Raw genomic sequence first — 16,098 nt, 5'->3', positions numbered from 1 at the left:
TTCTACCTAACTATTTTTTTGGAAGAGGAACTCAAAAATCATGGGTAAAATACACAAAAATTTAAGCTTCTATATGAAAATTTAATTTCAAAATGGTGTAACACTTTTTGTAAGTTTTTTGATGCCCCGTACAAAAAAATGTTTATCTTGAGATGCCTAAAAGATAAAATTCTGAAATTTTTTCCTAATGTTCTATATGTAACAAGCTTCATAATACAAAAAAACTGCAGAGGTTTTTTTTTTTAAATCAGATTTATTCGCATTCAAAGTCTTATAATAATAAACCCAAAAAATTTCGAAATTACACTAAAACCATGAAAATAATTAAATTGTAATGAGAAAAACTAAAACTAAAAGGCAATAAGAATTGACAACCTTCAACATTTAATAAAAATTAAAAATCTTTGAAAGATAACAAATTAGTTCTCTGGTTTAAAGTTTGCCCAGCTATCTTCAATGCTCTGGTGATCTATTTCACTGATTTTGTATTATCTTCCTGTAACAGTTGTTGGAATATTAATCATTAACAATAAGTTTGTTGATGGAACCCAGCACACATCAGTTCTAGAAGGCCAATAATATGACCTTGAAGGGTAATATGGATGCATGAATCTAACTAGAAAGTCTTTATTTTCAACATCAGTTTCCTCAACTAGTCCGATCCATGGATTGTTATCATATATCAAACATACAAATGCGCCAATGCTTATATTAGACAAGAATTCTTTAATAATCTCATCAGTTTAAAAATTAAAAAAAAATGAATACTCTAATTGTTCAGAAACAACTTTAATTCCAATTTTTGTGTTACTTATTGGAACAAAACTGTGATAGGTGCGAGTGCCTGGTAATGTTTTTGCAGTTGCATATCTTTGCTCCATTCACTTCGAATTATTGTGTTTGACTCCTTAGATATGTAATAAAAATTAATTCCTATGATTTCATTTGGCAAAAATTAAACATTGCAGATGCTGTAAGAATATGATTTGTTGTTGTTCCATGAAGACTAGCAATTGAAGTTAGTCTTTTTACAGTCCCGCCAATACCATCACAGGGTGATTTACCGTGACTTGTTGCAAAGAAAGACCATGTACATTTCATAGCAAAATCTTGTTCATGGTGGCATATATTTATGAAGTGTTTGCAGTTTTTATACTGGCCAGCACACCCATCTGAAAAGTAATGGACAGTTTCTATTTGATGAGAAATATTGCTTTTAATATGTTCAATTGCTAGCTTCATCACATGATAAACCATATCTACATCATGCAGTAAATCATCTGAGATGAAACATAATGAATCACATTTGAGGACATTATTTTCTTTATAATAAATTACTGTTGGATGCAATGTTGCTTGAATTTTGTTCCAGTGAAAACTTTGTATTTCGTCTTGTACAACAAACTCATAATTTTCTGAGAAATCTAAAAGGACAACAACCTCAGTACTACTTAACTCATTTTTTAACTTTCTTAAAGAAGCAGCTTGACTTTTTGCAAGTTTTTGTAACTTATTTTTCAAAATATTAATAAAGCCACTTGTCGTTTCTGTTAGACTTAATAGCTCAGATCGGTCTGTTGTTTTCCATTGTTTATAATCTATACAATAATCATCATCTTCATCAATATTGTCTTGAGAGTATAACTCATTTTCAAGATAATGTACTAATGCCGAATCTTCTGGGCACATAGGGCAACGATGTATCATGCAACTCTTGTTAGCCCTACTAGAAACAAGCATATCAATGTTCGTGATAATCCTTTGATAATTCAACTGCACTAATCATTAACTTAACATTTTGATGGTAGGTGCACACACATACTGTATGCGTACCAGATGCTCCTACTGTAATGCACCATTTTGGACGATTCGAGCAAAAGTTAGAAAAACAAGTCTTTATATCTGGATAACAGGTTTTAAACTTTGCATATAGCTCTTTTAGATTTGAGAGAATCAAACGCATTTGCATGTGAGATCTTTGAGCTATACTAACAAAATCTTTTTTACCAGACATTAGTCTGCTATTTTTATCATTACAATAAAATTCAATAATTTTATCTACTGATTCTTGAGGTGTTTTCTTTCCTTTTTTTTTCTTCAGGAAAAGATAAAATACCATTTTTCTGCAGCAATTTGCGTGATATCTGCACCATGTAATTAGTAGCATTAAATTCTTTTTCTATATCTTTGTGAGACCAAGAAATTCACAAAATGAGAAATTGGAACCAGTGTTAGTAGTTGAATTTTCTGATTACGATTGGAAATTAACATTTTTTCTTTGATTTTTCTAATAAGTATATCCATGTCATTTGCTTTACCTTTGACTTCCTTAGATAATTTATTAAAGGAATCTTCTTGGCTTAACTCTTCAGGATCTATATTTAAAGTCCTTGCAATGCCTAACTTTACTGTTTTTTGAACATGTAACAATTTTTTTTTGCCAGGAGCAACTGAGTGACTATTTACTGCATGCATTTTGAGAGGACTTATGTTCATAGTCGTCAAAGAAGAATTATGATTTTTTTTTAACAACTCGTTTATATTAAGTTCATTATCTTCATCTTCATAAACCTGGCTACAAGTTGGTTCTCTTCGTCCATCATCCTTAAATGACATCAATTTAATCATACATGAGGGACATATCTTTTCTCCAGGAATAACATTAATAACAATATTTTTCAATTTTCCAGCAAGTTGCATATTAATTTCTTTACGTCCTCCTAAAAACATGATTGATATGAGTGATAACTACTGCTTCAGTGAATATTTTGTAAATATATATATAATTTATATAAAACTACAATAAAGTTTTCAAAAAGTTTCATGATTAAGTAATAATACCTTTTCTTCTTTTTCCTTTATGTGAATTAAATATATCACAGCAAGTTATATGGATTGCGGAATAACGTTTTAAATAAACATATTCATAGTGTAGGCAAACCGTTGCATTTTCATCAAATTGAATGCCAGAACGACTAATTATCAAATCTTTTTCAACATCATTAAGACTTGAAACTTTCTTGATATCATGGGATTTTACATATGTTTGTTTGTTACAAATTTCTTTATTTGTTATTCCAATTGAACATATTTCTTTATCATTCATATTTTTTAGTTCTGTAAGAAACAATTTTAAAATAATTATTGTTAGAAGATTTGAAAATAGAAAATCCTTTAGTTATTAAACATAATGATCTTAGATGTGAAATGCAAACAAGTTTATATGTTAGAACTGCACCTGAGACAGCAAGATTCTAAAAATCTTTTTAAAAAATGCAAAAAATAAATGCAAATAATTTTTTTTCATTATAAAATAACAATTTTTTTCCTAATTTTTTTATAAAACTTTGAATAGAAATAAATCTGATTTAAAAAAGAAAACCTGTGCAGTTTTTTTGTATTATGGAGTTTGTTACATATAGAACATTAGGAAAAAATTTCAGAATTTTATCTTTTAGGCATCTTAAGATAAACATTTTTTGTACGGGGCATCAAAAAACTTACAAAAAGTGTTACACCATTTTGAAATTGAATTTTCATATTGTAGCTTAACTTTTTGTGTGTTTTAGCCATCATTTTTAAGTTCCTCACCCTAAAAAATAGTTAGGTAGAAATTTTTACCACTATTAAACAAGTATTTCATAAGTTAAAGCTAATTGTGCCGTGCAATGAGCCAAAAAAATAAATGGCGCTGAAAAAAAAAGTTAAAAAAGAGATTGGGACCAAGTATCAATATCTCTGAAACTGTAAGGAGTCAGACGCTGAAATTTGGAGTAAAGTTTTCTTTCATTAATTCAAGCTTGTATTCCAAAAATCAGCAAAATCTGGGATGGCATGGTGCCGAGCAAAAATTGAATTGAGCTGGAATGACCCATAATTTAATTCTGATAAAAAATATATGATTTAATTTAAAACTAATTTAATAAAAATTTATAATTTTATTCTGACAAAAAAAAAAAAAATTTAATTTAGATTGTAAAAATATATAATTTAGTTTTGATTTAAAAAATATATTTAAGTTTATCAAAATTAAAGTTAATGCTTGGGTTTAACTTAACTGTCAAATCTATTTAAAAGTATTACTAAATATTATTTAATTTTTAAATTTTATTTGTTTTTTAAAAAAAATCAGCTTATTTTTATCGCAATGGTTTTTCAGTATTCCTTGCTAAACAATTTTTTTTTTTACTAAAAATTGAATTTTAAATAACTGGCTGCAAGTTTGTACAAAATGTAAGTTAAACTTTTTTTTATATCGCAAGTTAAATCACAGCGATTATTTTTTAATAAATGATAAATTCAGTGATGTAATTTTAATAATAAAATAATAAACTAATAAACTTTAATTAAATAAAGTAAATAAATAAACGTAATTTTTTATTTGTTACTCCCTAATTTTTTAAAATAAAAAATCATTTTTTCGTTGCAAAGCCGCAATTAGAAATTTGAAAAATAATCATTTTAAAAACTCAAAAATTAAACATATTTTAATTCATTTATGCTAATGTTGAGAAAAGAAAGAAATTTGTTAATATTAAATATTTTTGAAGAAATGCAATATTAAGTTTAATTATTTAATATTAAAAAAATATTAACTCGTTTTGCGGTAATTAATATTATTGCAGTAATTTAAAAAAGTTAATGTCGATGTAGCAGCACTATGTTGCAAGTCGGGCTGTAAGATAGTCGATGTAGCTACACTCCGCGCATTTTTTACAGTTAAAAATTAAAAATAAAAACATTCTGAGTGTTTTTAAAAGCATTCTTGTCTTTTAATTTGTGTTTTTTTTTTGGTTTAATTACTTCCTGCAAATAAATTGATGCAATTTTACATATTCTAACTTTAATTTTTCAGCTTTAATACTCAACATTGCTATTTTGTCTTTATATTGTCTTTTATTTTTCCCATAAAATATAATTATGTTTTTTTTTTTTTGAAAAGTACATATAGAATACTGAAAAAAGATTTTTTAAATTAATAGATTTCAAAAAGCAAAGTTTTCAGTTGGTTTAGCACCGTTTCTCTACCTACTTAAGTCAGTCAATCTATGTACACTCCCTGCATTCTGCATGCTTTACTTATTTAAGTCAGTCAATGTATGAACACTCCCATAATGTTCTATCTATTAAGTCAATGTATGTACACTCCTTGTATATTCTATCTGTTTCAGTCAAAGTATGTGCGCTCTGGTGCACTAATCCCCCAAAAAATAAATCAATAAAAAATATATTTAAATGAAGCAAATAAAATTAAATAATAAAAACAGGAAGAAAAATGAAAATAAAAACATAACTCCTAAAGTAGGATACAAAACATGTTGCAGGCCTTGTTATGTGTAACGAAAACTCTTTAAGTTTATAAGCAACTTTAACACAGCTTTGTCATTAGCATATTTTAAAAGCAAAAAATACTTGGGAAGTGGTGGGATTTGAATTTGGACATTCTGTGTATGAAGTAAACACTTTATCCAAATAAGCTAAGCGTGCATATACTAATGATCAAATAAATATAATTATATAATTAAAAAAGTTATACATAAAAATATATGCATGCATTACATAGACGTATTCATATGGGACAATATAAACTTGTAACATTTAAATTATACAAGTATATTTTACAAACAGATAGCAATTTATATATTTCTCTTTCCTTTTAAAAAAAACAAATAAAATAAAATAAAATTTTATATGTTGACTTGAAACTGTTTTTTTTTTTTTTTGCTTGGCCTTATCCAATATCGTTGCTGAAAATATCAACCACTTTAAAGAAACAAAAATAAAATCAGTACACAAATTGTTTAAATTAATAATTTAATTTTTTTAATTTTATTTTGCTTTTAATTTGCTATTTTGTTAGTTTTACTTTCTTAGTTTTTGAAACGCGAAATTATATAAAAATTTCAAAAATAGTATAGATTTCAAATATAGAATTGTTATTATTGGTTTTATTACATGAAAAATTTCGTTTTTTAACAAAAAACAAAAAAATGCATTTTTTATGTATTTTTATGACAATTTTGATAAATAAGTTAAAATTTTTTCAAATTAAATATTATTTTTGAAATTTTTATATAATTTTGCTTCATTTGAGTACCAGGTTGACATACTTTTATAAAAATTTTTTTTTTGAAAATGTTAGGGACCCATTAAATATTCGAGGGTCTCGAGGGACCCCTTAAAATATTTTTTATTCAAAAAATTTTTAAATCTAGTGTTTTTGTATTAGATAGAACACATTAAGGGGGTCTCTGCATATATTGTTCAAAAATGTTATTTTTTGGGACACCCTAATAAATATATATATTTATATATATATATATATATATATATATATATATATATATATATATATATATATATATATATTCAATATCTGTGAGTGAAGACATTAAACTTAGAAAGCTTGATCTTGAAATGGAACATGAACTTCACACAAGAAAGACAGTTGTATTCTATAGCAAACAGCCAAAAAAAAAAAAAAAAATTAGAACAAAATTTTATTTATTTATTATACACATATCCAATGACAATGTTTTCCTTTAAACATATTATGAAAAAGTGAATTTTTGCTGTTTTCTTTAACATTTTACTCGTAATTATCTTTCTGACTCAGTTTCTGAATTGCATTCCTTTTACAATGGATATGCCAGACAGAACAAATTTGTATTGTGTTTTGTTTCTTGCATTGGATGTTACACTTTCAAAAATGTATTAGATGTATTAAAGTGTCATTTTCTGTACGAAGTCATTCCTATATGGAATATGATCGTGACATGATAAATATCAACTTAAAGGCTGGAGTTGAAATTTCTGTGGATTGATACCAGGTTCTCATATATTATATAAAAAAAACCTTCACCTTATAATGTGAACTTTTTGTGAATATTGAAAGTGTAATGTTTTGGTAAAATATTGATCAAAAAGACACTGCACTAAGTACTTTGTACCCTGCAGTTTCACTAATAAATACTGTTAAATATGATGATCTACAATTTTTGGAGTGTCCTAACTTTTTTTTAAGCTCTATAAAGACAATTTTTTTTTGAAAATAATTTTTTTTAGAAGTGAAATTGAAAAATCCTTGCAGTTGTGGAAAAAAATTTAGATTTAAAAGTTTATTTGTTAAGTGATAATTCCTCTTAATTAACAGAAATTGGATAATTAGTTTTGTTATCATCACGAATAACTTCAGTGTTGTTTACGTTGTTACTAGAAAAATCTTCATTTGCTTATTTATTTGCCGAGTTATATTCATGAGAATAATATGAATGATGAGTTATTTGAGACAATCTTCCAGTTTTTTCATTACACTGGCTCCATCTTTACATCTGGCTCCATTCAAAAGATAAGTTAATATTCAACTCAAACTTTGTTTCATTCAATTTAAGGCCATTTTCAGCTCTCATTAAAAATTAAATCGAATTTCAATCTTTGATTTTTATTAGAAGTTCATTCATCTAGATTTGATGAAAATTTATTATCATTTTCATATTTAAAAAATCATAAGAAGTTTGTTTTTGAATATCAATACTTTTTGACAATTTAAAATGGAATATGATGAACAGTACCCCAAAGGAGTTTATTGCCGATCAGATGAAAAACTTCTAAATGATAAAGTAACGTGTTGTTTTTTGTTTTACTATGAAGTTTGAAGGACAACATTTTCATCCCTTGTTGAAACTAGATGTTTCCAAGTAAAACTTTTATTTTGGATGCTTCACCTATTATATATATTACTTCTCATTTTTAATTGCTTGTTCTATATATTACTTCTCAGTTTTGATTACTTTTAGTTACTTAAGATTATTAGAAATATAAAACAAAACATAATAAATAACAGTTATTATTTTTTTTTTTTATGTACAACAAAACTAATAGAAGTAAATTAAAAAAAACAAGTTTAGAAAAAACAATAAAAAATGTGTTTTTATTAACCTAACTTTTCCATCGAAAATGTTCAGCAAAAGAAAGAAAAAAGATGTTGTATGATTTGTAAAAAAAGTAATCATAAAAGAAATCCAATAAAAAAAATTCTTTTTCATCTTGCAAGCACACAAAAATTTGTTTAGACAATTTCTCATAACAAGCAATAACAAAAATAATTACCAAATTTAAAAAAAGATAAAACTAAAATATATATATATATATATATATATATATATATATATATATATATAGATCTATAGTTTGTTGGCTTTGGGAAGAGCGGAAGGAAAAAAGTGATTCTTACGCCAACATATACGTCACTTTTAATTACTTTTAACTTTCGTCCAACATTTCCGTGTTGGACGAAAGTAAAAACCATTAATTTAATTACAAATTAATCGTTTTTTAAAAAAACCACAAAAACGCAAATTTAATTGACCCGAATGTTTTAAAAACATTGTGAATGTTTTTAACAATATAAACAATGTTTTTATTTAATTTTTTTTAATAAAATGTTTTTATTTTTATTTTTTTTAATAAAATGTTTTTATTTTTATTTTTTTTACTGAAAATCATGCGCGGAGTGTTGCTACATCGACTATCTTATAGCCTGACTCGCAAGGGAGTGCTGCTACATCGACTGACAAATAGCCTGACTCGCAAGGGAGTGCTGCTACATCGACTGACAAATAGCCTGACTCGCAAGGGAGTGCTGCTACATCGACTGACAAATAGCCTGACCCGCAAGGGAGTGCTGCTACATCGACTGAGGGTTTGGTTAGGGCAGGCAGTCTATCATTATTAAAAAAAAAAATTCCGGTCTTGCATTTTAATTTTTACTTTTTGTCAACAAAATATCGAAAAAACTTTCGGACAACATCTAAGGGTTGTATATATATATATATATATATATATATATATATATTAGCTAAATAATAGTACAGGTTAAATTTTATTTAATGTTAGTGCCACTTTTGATATTTGAATTTTTTTTTGTTTGATTCGTTATAATTATTGATTTTATTTTAAAAAAATGAAAAAACATTATTATAAACTTTAAATGACGTGTTTTTAGTTTTTTAAAATAAAATAAAAAACTTTTTTTATGGATATAATTCTGTTATTAATTTTTTAAATAATATTTTGAGGGAGTTTATAGTAACCCTCATTACCAAGAATAAATATACTTGATAACATTATCAAGTATAAATATATTTAATAATGAGGAAATTTAAACTTACTTGATATATTGTATTAAAATTTTTTTTATTAAATTAATTATTCCAAGTATTTACACTTGAAGCAATATAGATCTTACATTGTCTTTGTTTATATTTATAATTTTTATTTTGCAGTAAAAGTAATTGTGATATCGAAAAATGTAAAAACAGAAATTTTCTTATAATTTAGAAAAAAATTTGATTCAAGAAGTTATTTAAATTCCTTGTAAACATGTTATAAGACTGCACAGTGGGCCAAGATCAACATAAAATGGATGAAAAATTATAGCTCCTTTCTTTTTAAAGTTGTCAAATTGAAATTTTTATTAGTGACTCAAGTCATCATGGAGATCTTTTTTTTTTTTTTTTTTTAATTGTTTGTTTTTATGAAAGCAGCATTCGAAGTACCTAATCCATGCATGTAATGTGCTTAATTCAAGCTCAGTGGAAACTGTATTAGATTTTTTGAAAAAGCAACATTTAGATTGTTCATATTTGAAGGGGTCAGTTCACAAACACTACTTGAAAAGAATTACTTAAAGGCAAAACTATAGTAGCCACTTTTCCATCAATTGGCCGGTTGAACCATCAAATCATACTTTGTGTATAAAGACAAGAATGGATTTCTCAGTAGCCTTTACAGATTCTTTGAGTATTTTTAACAACCTGTATGTAGTATGGTCAATAAGGCTCTGTAAATCAACTGAGGCTGAATAATCATTCCACAATGAGGTATGCATAAATCTTTTCCCTTACTTCATTATAAGTTGGATACAATTTGTTTCCTTTAGAAACTGCTCTAAATCGAATTGTTTGGTCATCAGCTTTACTAAGTTGGCAGTCCAAAATCAAAGCTAATGCTTCCTCTCCAGTATATATTGCTGCTGAATTAACTGCACCATCTTTCTCTGATTTTAACATTTTCTTCTCAACCTTAAGTGTAAAAATGTAAATTTGACGAGTGAGATAAATACAACCCACTAAGAAAATTTATCACTCATAGTATTTTGGAGATTTTTTTTTAATAAGATAAATTAAAAATGACTATAGTATAGATGATAATATACCTTAGCTTCGCTGAACCTTTTTTCCTCTTTTGGTTTCAATATAATTGAGTAAAATAATTTCTCTTTTTCGACAGCAATGTTTGTTTTTTCTGCTCTCCTCGTCTTTGTTTTTTCAGAAGCTTGGGTGAATGGTATGGAACTTGCACCTGGTGGTCTTCCATAGACAACTCATTTAAATTAAAATACCCGATAATTGTATTTAGTATAAACACTAGCTAAAACACAATTAAATAGCAAAAAAGACCAGATTTTGTAATGCAATTCAAATCTATCCTTGTGTCTGTTTACTTTATTCCATTTTTTGTAAAATTGTTTAGAAAATAATTTGATGTTTATGTCAGAGATCCCTGTAACTTTATAAGTATCAGGAAACATAGGTGAAAAAAGATCTTGAGCCTTATGTGGTTACTTTTTATTATATTTTGTAATACTTAAACTGTCATATATTTTGTAATACTTAAACTGTCTTGTAAACTGTCATATTTAAAGTTAAGAGAAAAGTTAAAAAATACAAGGTTATTTTTATTTGTTAAGTTCTCTTAAATAAAGCATGTACCCTGATATTGAGACTATAAAATTTTAATTAAATTAAAGAAAACTGCACCTACAAGGTGAAATTTTATGAGAATTTTCTCTTTTTTTTAAAAAAAAAACGTTTTTTAAATGGACAAGCTTAAAAACTTTCCAGGACTCCTTAAACAAAAATGAAAATATTTAAATGACAGTTTTTTTTTATTATGGGGTATTTACTTCTAAAATTTTGCAAAAAAAAAAAAAAAGATTCCATAAATACTTATTTTTGGCATTTATGCCGATCTCTGGCCCACTGTGCACTGCATCAAATGTTTATAAAGTGTACCAGGCCTCATTTTAAATAAAAAATATTAATGCATTAGCCTAATCCAATATTTGATATCATAAAATTCTTTTTTTTTTTAATTTTTTAAAGACATTAACTTTTTCAAATTACTGCAATAATATTAATTACCCCAAAAACAAGTTAAATCCTATTTAACTTCTTTTTTATATATAAGGGAATGTTTATTTTCTTTTACTTTTTTAAATATTAAATAATTAAGTTTAGTATTGCATTTTTAAAAATGATTGATATTAACAAATTTCTTTCTTTTCTGGACATTTGCATAAATGAATTAAAATATGTTAAATTTTTAAATTTTTTAAATAATCATTAATTTCTAATTGCGGCTTTGCAACTACAAATGATTTTTTATTAAAAAAAAAAATTAGTGAGTAACAAATAAAAAAATTACGTTAATTTATTTACTTTATTTATTAAACGTAGACTAGTTTATTATTTTATTATTAAAATCATATCGCTGTACATAATATCGTTTATTAAAAAATAATCGCTGCAATTTAACTTGCGTTATAAAAAAAGAAAGTTTAACTTATGTTTTGTGCAAACTTTTGATACAGCCGTTTATTTAAAATTTAATTTTTAGTAAAAAAATTATTTAGCTTGGAAGACTGAAGAAACAATTATGATAAAAATTAGCTGATTTTTTTTAAGAACAAATAAAATTCCAATATTGAATAATATTTAGTAATATTTTAAAATAAATTTGACAGTTAATTTGAACCCAAGCATTAACTTTAATTTTAATAAACTTAAATATATTTTTGAATCAAAATTAAATTATATATTTTTAAAATCTAAATTAAATTTATATATATTTTTTTAATCAGAATAAAATTATGTATTTTTATTAAATTAGTTTTAATCATATATTTTTTAACATATAGTTTTAAGCATATATTTTAAATCAGAACTAAATTGTTTTTATGATCTTTGCTTCAAGCTTAAAAAATCAATTATTACAACAAAATAAAAACAAAATATAAATAAACTTTTAATTTTATTTGAGTTTTTTTTATTAGTAAATGTTGCTTATATTAAACATAATTGTCATGCAAACTTTTGTAAGAAACAGTTTTACATAAACGTCATTGAAAAGTTAATGTGACTTTTTTTTAAATTAGTTACTTTTATTATCTAACCGCTTATTGAATAATTAAAAAGTTAAGAAATGATAAAAAGTTGCTTAACCGAAGTCGCCTACTGCTTACATAAAATTGCTTAAAGTGTAAGTAAATCGCTCTACACGTAACGCTTTAAAACAAGGTCTGGTGTACGTTAAATTTTTATGTCGTTAGGCAAGCGAAAGTGTAATAGTATGTATTTTTTATTAAATGGTACTTGGAAACTTAAATCTTTGTTTGTTACACAAAAAAAGCCCTGCTAAAGTAATAAACTTGAATTTTTTTTTTTTTTTTTTTTGCAACAAGTAATATTTTTTGTTTGTAATATTTTTTATATTTGTTAAACTTTTTAAAAGTAAAAAGTTATTTGCGTAGCTGCAATTTTAAGAAATAGTTAATTAATTATTTTTTTGATTAAGAAGAAACAGAATCAATGTATTTTAATTCATTTATACAAATGTATTATATACAATTTGTATATAATACATATGTATTATATACATTTCATATATACAAATGTAAAGAAAGAAGTTAGTTTATGTTATATGATTATAAAAAATGTAATATTAAATTTATTTATTATTATTAAAAAAATATATTAAAAACAAAAAATTTTGAAGCAAAATTGATATTTCATATAATATCATATATTCATATAATATGTACACTAACAAAATAACACTAGATTTGTTTTTCTTATTAGTAAATTAAACTTGTTTTGTGGTAATTTATTTTATTGTAGTAGTTCAAAAAAGTTAATGTCTATAAATTAAAAAAAAATAGAAGATAATTTTATGAAGTCAAAATCACTACAAGCTAATGTGTTTAGCTCCTGTTATTTAAAACAAGGCCTGAGTTTCTTGTGTGCTCCAAATATATTGTGCTGTATTGTGCTACTCCAAATTTCGGTCAAAAACCTTTGCAACCTTTTATAAGAATGATTTTAATATTTTTGTGCAAATACTTGTTCTTATAGTTTTAAGTTTATTTAGTTGCTGGAAAATTTTGTATTTTTGTGTTTTATCTGAAACATTTCAATGATTTATTGTTTGTTTTTATAATAAAACATTAGAGCTAATCAAAAATTGGTTTAACAAAAACATGAGATATGTTAGTCAATCTGTAGGGTAATATTGGTCCAAATTATGATTGGGTCAATTAAAATGTTTCTATTTTTTCCAATTATTCTGATTCACTCCCAAAAAGTCGAGTTAAAGAGCAAGGAAACAGTTGACAGAAGAATTGAAAAGTTAAAGGTTGTATGAGTCAGGAAAACATTAAGATAGGAGAGAGTTCCAAAAGGTTGAAGTATGGGAAAAAAACTAGACAATAAAATGTGTTTGGATCATGCAGGAACAAATACAGTAAAAGGATAAGACTTTGCTGAATGAAGAGTCAAGCGAGAACGAGTTTTAGTTGGTGGAACTAAAAATGAGCTCCTTTGAGCACTGACTATAATAGTATTGGTAGAAAAGAGAAAAAGATGCAACTCCCAACGGTGGGAAAGTGGCTCAAGCATGGTAGATAAAGCAGGTCCAACTATGTTTGCAATGCATTTTTGGACCTTGTTTAAAAGAGAAAGAGCATTGTTAAAAGAACCAGCTCAAGTATTAATTTAGCCCAAATGTTAACTTGGGTTAATATATAACTTTTAATGTATTTATGTTAATACACAACATGTCAATAATGCTTTTATAACATTTCTTAAATGCATTATTGACATGACATAATATTTTTTGTTAAGCACTTATGCAAGTTTAAAATGCTGCCTATTTCCATTTAAAATTTTCAGGTTTATGTTCTGCAGTCAAAACCTTTAAATGTAAAAAATTAGCGTAGTACAAACTTTGACTAATTTTAGTCTTTTTAATAAATCTGCCCTAGTTAAACTGTTAACTTCGCAGAAGTTACTAAGTTTACTAGCCTAGCCTAAAATTTTGTTCTTATATTTCAATACTGTTTAACTGTTTTTAAATTAAATGCAGATAATATTTTCAATAATTATATATTTCCTAATGAAAAAGGTATTTAAATAATTGCAACCTTAGAAATCTTAAAATATTAAAGAAATATATAATATAGGAAATCTTAATATATTAAACTTTTTCATTTTATGATGTCTACAAATTGCAAGAAAAATAAAAAAATAAAAAAATATATCAAGTTTAAGATTAAAAAACTTTTGAGCTACTCACTGTTAAATTTACTATTTTTTATCTTGATCATGAAATCTCTGTTTTCATAATTTTAAATCTTGGAAGTTATGAGAATAGTGATTTTCATAATTTTAAATTATGAAAATAAAGAATTGAAAAAAATATATATGTACATTGAATACATATAAAAATATGTGTATGTGTGATTGCAATGATTAAGACTAATATCAAATAATTATTAAAAAGAAATTGAGCTTTAAACTTGGCCTCTGCTTTATTTGATTAAAAGCGACCACTGCCCTAGTCACAATCAAGCTCCTGCTGATGAGCACCTTTTAAAGCATAAAGTTGCCATAACCTATGGTAATAAGATGTGGTCTATTTAATTTAAACTATAATATTTTAGTTTTAAATGCATTTGTTTTTATATCCACTTATATGGACAAATTATTTCTTTAGGTACTCTATCACCAGAAAGGAAGGTATGTATTGTTTCTCTCTATTTATACATACATATATCTATATATATATATATATATATATATAATATATATATATATATATATATATATATATATATATATATATATATATATATATATATATATATATATATATAATTTAAATTATTTTTTTTAGAATTTGAATAAAATGTTTATTTTTACCATTTTTATTTATTATAGCAAACATAATCAAGTTTTAAAATTCTAAATTCAGCAAAAAATTGCTGACCTCAAACATTGTTAGATGGACAGTTTAGGTCGGCATTGTCGAGTGCTAATCCTTATATATATATATATATATATATATATATATATATATATATATATATATATATATATATATATATATATATATATATATATATATATATATATATATATAAATATATATATATATATATATATATATATATATATATATATATATATATATATATATATATATCAGGGTTGCATGGTTTTAACCAAATGGTTTAAACCATTGGTTTAAACCATTTGGTTAGACAATATTCTCGTCTGAATTTGTATGAAGTTCGGGAAGTCAAACAAAAAAACTTAGTTTGAATAATCATGTCAAAATATATTTAAAACAAACGATTTTAATGACGAGGGTACTAAAGTCTTTTTATAACAAATGTAGGTAAAAAATAAATGACTAAATAAAAAGTTCAACATTATGCATCTTTTTTTATTATATTGCAACTGTATAAAACGGGCAAAAATATTGGTTGTACTTGTAATGCAAAACCAAGATCTCACATATCCTTCCACAAACTTTCTGATACTGTCAACTGTATTGTTTAGTGTATTATTGTACTTTTTTTCATAACCTTAACAGGTTCTAATTGCTAAACATTTTAAAAGTTTCGTTATCAAAAATCAAATGCAAAATATAATGATATTTCCTTTTTATCCATATCCAATTTAGCAAATTTAGCAATTTAAATTAAATCAGGGTAACCAAAATTTTTTTATAATAAAAAAATTTAACAGTTCATCAAATATCTCTAATTAATACTATCAGTTAATGAAAGTAATTGTTAATAAATACTTTTTTTCGACAGGAAAACAAAAAATGTCATAGCGTAAAAATGACCAGAGAAGTTAGAAAATAGTTCCCATTGTTTTAAATGAAAATAAGTAAGATTCAGAATATATAATACTGCGCTCTCTTGCACAAAAACAAGAGACCGTATATATAACGTTTAATATAATATAAAAT

At 24.9% G+C, this 16,098-nt stretch overlaps 1 protein-coding gene across 1 annotated transcript in view; it reads left to right on the top strand.

Moving 5' to 3' along the window:
* The window catches only part of LOC100211260 (uncharacterized), a 103,063-nt gene that overhangs the window by 6,507 nt on the left and 80,458 nt on the right, over positions 1–16,098 (top strand). Inside the window, exon 2 of the mRNA XM_065817002.1 lies at positions 14,833–14,855. Within this exon, the coding sequence (XP_065673074.1) occupies positions 14,833–14,855 (23 nt within the window). The remainder of the gene's footprint in view (positions 1–14,832; positions 14,856–16,098) is intronic.

This window comes from Hydra vulgaris, chromosome 13 (genome assembly GCF_038396675.1).
Source record: "Hydra vulgaris chromosome 13, alternate assembly HydraT2T_AEP".
In the NCBI taxonomy this organism is placed as follows: domain Eukaryota; kingdom Metazoa; phylum Cnidaria; class Hydrozoa; order Anthoathecata; family Hydridae; genus Hydra; species Hydra vulgaris.
Note: the sequence above shows the minus strand (reverse complement) of the source record. Positions and strands in the feature narration are given on the sequence as shown.